Here is a 5,012-nt window from a genome sequence, read left to right as displayed (position 1 = left end):
CAACAAAAGCTTGCATTTTCAAAATCTGTTTTACTGACGGTCGGCAGGTGAAAAATTGATAGTTTTTCAAATAGATTATTGGGAACAGGTAAAACTTTTGCAACTAGTTTTAAAAAATCAGAACGCGCAACTTTTGAAAGTTTATGCTGGTCAGAAATGCAATCAAATTCACGCATGAAAGACTCTGTTTAGAAATGCGATCCAGCAAACAGCGTTGTTTCGTTGTCCTGAAATAGAGAATTCCTAATAATATCATCATTGCGTTCGAACCGATTATCCGCGTCATCCTCGAAAACATCGAGCCTTAGAGGAGTAGAATCAACAACTTCGTTTTCCTCGGAGCCTAAATTTTCAGTGCTCGCCTCAAAATCTGCATCAAACCTATCTAAACTGTGCATAACGTTTTCCCGCTGCGGGCTACGATTTGATTCGATATCGCCAAAAACCGATTCGTAGGAGAGAAGCAGGTCTGTATCATCTTCATCATTGTCAGCAGGCGTTCCGTAGAGAGCACGACGCGGCGGCAACTTTTCGAGAAAAATTTTTCTTACCGGAGTCCGAGACGACAAGAAAGCTTCTCCGTTACCTTGCGGAGTAGAAAAGTTGCTTAAATTATGCTCCTGCTTCCTTCGCTTTTTTAATGGCTCTGGGTCAGCAGGGCAGGGGTCACCGTGCCGTGTTTTATATGGGCATAAGCAGTCAACATTGAAATTTCCGAAGAAATGCCTGTAATAAAACACTGTTAGTTCCTCTCCTACTTTAATATTTCTTAACGCCACACAATATACCAGTCGTCCTTTTTGCCTATATTCAATGTTTGACTTACAAGATGCGTTCACAAACGATATTGGTCCTAACATTACCCATTGCACATTTTTTAACTCGCTATAGAGAATTGACACATCGTTAAAACCGGGAACAATTTCATTATCAGTTATTTCAGCAAGAAAACCAATTATGCCGTTAATAGTTTCACCCTTCTCTACATTTTGCTTCGCAAACAATCCAATTTGTTGAAAATTGCCTGATGGTAAATAACTTACAGTTTTGTAGTCCACCGATAGCTTACTCTTACCATATTCTCCATCAAGAAAACCATGCAAAAAAACCTCATCATCGCTTCTTTCGTCTCTCTCCTCAGAAACCACTATTTTGTGAGAAGAGAAATTGGTCCCATCTACCCACTTTTTTGTCAATTCAGAGTCAATTTTGGCTAGCTGTTTCCATTTCACACCCGACTGAACAAAACTTTTTGCTGCAGATGAATAGAATTTCGCGTTGCTCTGAGTCATTCTTGTCTGGAAAAATGTTTAAAAATCAGAACGCCTTTCGACAAATTCGCAGTAAGTTTTCAACTGAAATTGATCTGAAGCCTGTCTTATCTCAACAATTTTCTAGAGCAAAACTACAATGAATTATTGTGCACAAAAACAAAGGCTCACATAATTTGCGTCTTCATAAGTATTTAAATGTAACGGAAACAATGTTTCACAGATGCAGAAGTTCACGTAAAACTAGTTACAATATCAAAAACTTTTCAAAAACTGCCAGCGTCCTTTTCAGAGCGCTGACAAAAACGCAATTGCATGAAATCAACTATACACAAAACATGAACACCAGTAGAATAATTATGTTTCTAGTTATTGTCAGATACACCAGAACTCAATGAAGCACGTTCTCTGACTCCCAATGCATTTGCCGCATCCTTAACCCGACGGAGAGCATACAAGTTGTCACCGCAGAACATTTTGACAGCATCTAAACAACTAATAGTTGATTATACGAATAAACTACTAACACATTGAAACAATCTCAAGATTTCAAACTACAACTAAGCGCAGTCACTGTTCTGTACAGCGTTTTTCAAGAAAAACTTCTCTCTATAATAGTGCTCGAGATATGCTTAAGTTGACTAAAGTTTAGATCATAAAAAACATCCACTCAGAGAGCTTAAAAAAGTTACCCCGAAAAAATTTTTCGTCCTCAATAGAGGCATTAACTCTCCCTTTTATAGTCATCCGCTGCGCAAACCAGCAAGTTTTCATGCGCTCTTCCTTCGAAAGAATGCACCGGCTTAGGTAACGACCAAAACCAGCATAGTCATCTCGTGCACCGTCATACGCCAGGAGGTCCTTTCCTTTATAGAAAAGATGTTTGTTAGCTTCTTTACGACGCTTCTCAGCCTCCTTGGTATTCTGAACAAAAAATATTTCTCTCAGTCAACTAAAAACGCTTTCCCGTAAAACTGCTAACAGACATTACACTCAAAAGTCCAGCGGAGAGCGTGATGCCATATTGTAAATAAACATTGACGCATTTGAAAACCAGAAAGATAGGAATTAATCCGCTCAACTACTATAATAAAACCTCGAAACAGAGTATTCAGCTAACTAACGATTTGCCTGAGCATCTTCGAAACCGCTAGCATTTGGTTGCGCGCCTCAACTTCCAATTTGTTGCTACGCCTCAGTGCTTCCTCAACATTTTTCAAGGCGTTAATGCAAACTCCTTTCTCGTCCAACTTCAGTTTCTTAGCTTTTAAGACATGCTGAAACCACAACCAAGACAAAGTCATATGACGTAGTCCTACTTCAACTCTCATAGTAACCATTAAAATCTCATTTAGAAAACTTTCTGAGCAAATAATTTCGAAAATATTCCCAAAAACCATTTGATCCTAGCTGAGATCATAGAATATCCTTTAAACAAACGATGAAGTTTACCTCATTGTTCGCTGAGTTAGCATCTCTACTTCCTTGATCTTCTAACAAAACAACAGGTTTCATAGAGAATTTGGCAGAACTACATTGATTATCATCTATCTTCTCCATTTCTCAACGAAATTAAGCGCAACGCAAATCTGAAGGCAATTTTTTTTTTGAAGACCATCAGTTAAGATCCAAAGTTTTTACTTGGGCATTTCGCATTCTATCAAAAATTCAAAACAAAATTGAATTAGGTTCCAGAAATAAGGCATCAATTTGCTTATAAACAAAACAGAACTTAAATCTAACGGCAGAACGAATAAGAATAAAACAAGAGAAACGTCTACAATAATAGCAAAAAGTCTGAATTTTTCCGGATATTACAAATTTTTCAACTGCAAAAAATTACTGCAGAAAACGCAGCTATTATCTACTATATTGACAAAATGATAATCTTAGCTTCGTCCAGTTTCAGGATTCAAACAAGCACTAAAGAGTTAACTAACATTAACAAACATTAACAAATAGTTGAATAAAATCTCGCAAACAAAGTTAGAGCATCTTTTTTTCAGCATCTACCTGCAATCAGCTACGGTGTCAAAATACTAACCCTACCTACGCCGAATTCTTATTAACGGATCATATTAACAGATCGAATATAAACGGAGTCAATCGAACTCTCAAAAGAGCTTAGGAACATTTAATCGGTGAACGAAATAAAAATCTTACAAACTTAAGTTACATGTTTATCTTATCATTGTTACGTCCCTTGCAGAGCGTAACCTAATTCACAGATGCACATTCATTAGAAGGGGGATGATTCTCTTTTTGGAGCGATCTTCGACGTTTGCTGTCTATGTCCAATCCTTGTTGATTCACATATCTCAGAATTGAACGATAACTTTCTTCCGAGAAGTCGCTCTTCATTATTATTCCCATCACCTCACGGAATACGTCGCTTCTTTCTTTATCAGCTTTCTCTCGATGCTTTGTAAGCTGCTTTTTTGGCTCGATGCAGTATCTGGCTCTCTCATCTTCTGTCCACATTGTATTAGCGATATTTAAAGCTTTTTCTCTGTAAGTCGTACCACCTAGAGCAAGTAGATTTACTCCGCTGAAGACGTATTTTTCAACCTCTCCCTCGTCTATTTCCTCATCCGGTTCAGCTGTGTTCAGGTTCGGCTGCGAATTTTGATGAAGTCTATTAATCTCGTCCATCGCTTTCTTTGCGAACCTCATATACTGTGCAAGAACTTCATTGCTCGCGTCTAGTCTAGCAGCAATGCGCTCCATCAAGTGATGAAACTTCTCCCAATTGTACTCCTTAGAAAACACAGACAAAAGCTTAAAAGAGCGCTAAAAAGGCTTTTACAATCCCGCCAGGTTTATTTTGGCTACCCCCTCTTCAATTCTTAGGTAATTAATTTGCGTTATCAAAATCAAAATTTAACAGTACTATACTTAAAAGTGGAGACTATACTACTAATGCTTACCTCTTGAGCACTAGGTCTTTGAGACTCTGGTGTTTTTCTAGCTGAGGAAGGCCCAGCATCCTTTTTGGCCTTTGTGTATTCCAAAAATTCGTTGTAAAATTCGCAATCAATGTTAGGTTCGTCTGGAACTTCATCGTCATCAAAAATTGCCACATCTTTTTGCAGCCTTGGTACTTTTCTACCCCTTGTTTCCGGGCTTGCCGGGACAAAATCGTCGTCCTCGTCTTGAGATTCAGGCAAAATTGGTTTATCCTTGTTCAAAACTTCGTCAAAAATTTTTTGCGCCTCAATTTGACTGACGTCATGACCGCTTTCCCTCAATACGCAGATTTTGCTAATAGCTCTCGTAACATGCTTCTCACTCCCTTGAAGCACGAACTCGCCTTGTGCTTCAATATTGTACTTTGGCCCGCACTTGAGAGTAACAAAGTCTCCTTCAGACAGAGATAACTTGTCGGATAAGGTCCAATCATCAGGCCACCTCTTTTTGCCAGCAACCAAAACTTTTGAGTACTTTCCATCACACGCAAAATAAAACATACAGGCAAGATCCTTCGGTACATCTAAATCTTCGCGCTGAGGCTTGTTTGACTTTTCAATCATTCGCTGCGATCTTTTGGGTTCGGATACTCTTAGCGGCCTGAGAAAAATTGAAAATTAGCAAATGAAAAGATTTTAGAACATCTAAGCCGAATTTAATCAATGTTTACACGGGCGTTTCTCTCTACATGTCCCTTCCAGAGCATGCAGAGAACTTTGACTATGATTTCCAAACAAGATTACATTAAATATTCATACAAATATTTCTCCGATA

General features: G+C 38.4%; 1 protein-coding gene across 1 annotated transcript; it reads right to left on the bottom strand.

The window, feature by feature from the left end:
- Positions 1 to 1,501: 1,501 nt before the first annotated feature.
- LOC142345102 (uncharacterized) lies at positions 1,502 to 2,831 on the bottom strand. Its single transcript, XM_075397187.1, has 4 exons — positions 2,724 to 2,831; positions 2,396 to 2,548; positions 1,964 to 2,195; positions 1,502 to 1,758 (listed from the first exon to the last, which is right to left on the bottom strand). Exons 1-4 carry the CDS (start codon positions 2,829 to 2,831, stop codon positions 1,637 to 1,639), a joined length of 615 nt encoding a protein of 204 aa, XP_075253302.1. The 3' UTR covers positions 1,502 to 1,636.
- Between the last annotated feature and the right edge of the window lie 2,181 nt (positions 2,832 to 5,012).

Source organism: Convolutriloba macropyga, chromosome 8, assembly GCF_964194025.1.
Source record: "Convolutriloba macropyga chromosome 8, txConMacr16.3, whole genome shotgun sequence".
Classification (NCBI taxonomy): domain Eukaryota; kingdom Metazoa; phylum Xenacoelomorpha; order Acoela; family Convolutidae; genus Convolutriloba; species Convolutriloba macropyga.
This window is presented reverse-complemented; position numbering and strand designations above follow the sequence as displayed.

Bases quoted from the DNA above. Each gene is read 5' to 3' on its own strand.
- LOC142345102 (XM_075397187.1), bottom strand. From the start codon at position 2,831: ATGGAGAAGATAGATGATAATCAATGTAGTTCTGCCAAATTCTCTATG. The intron at 2,549-2,723 runs GTAAACTTCATC...TTGTGGTTTCAG, and splicing joins CTAACTCAGCGAACAATGAG to CATGTCTTAAAAGCTAAGAA. The intron at 1,759-1,963 runs GTAACTTTTTTA...TTAGTTGTTTAG, and splicing joins GGACGAAAAATTTTTTCGGG to ATGCTGTCAAAATGTTCTGC.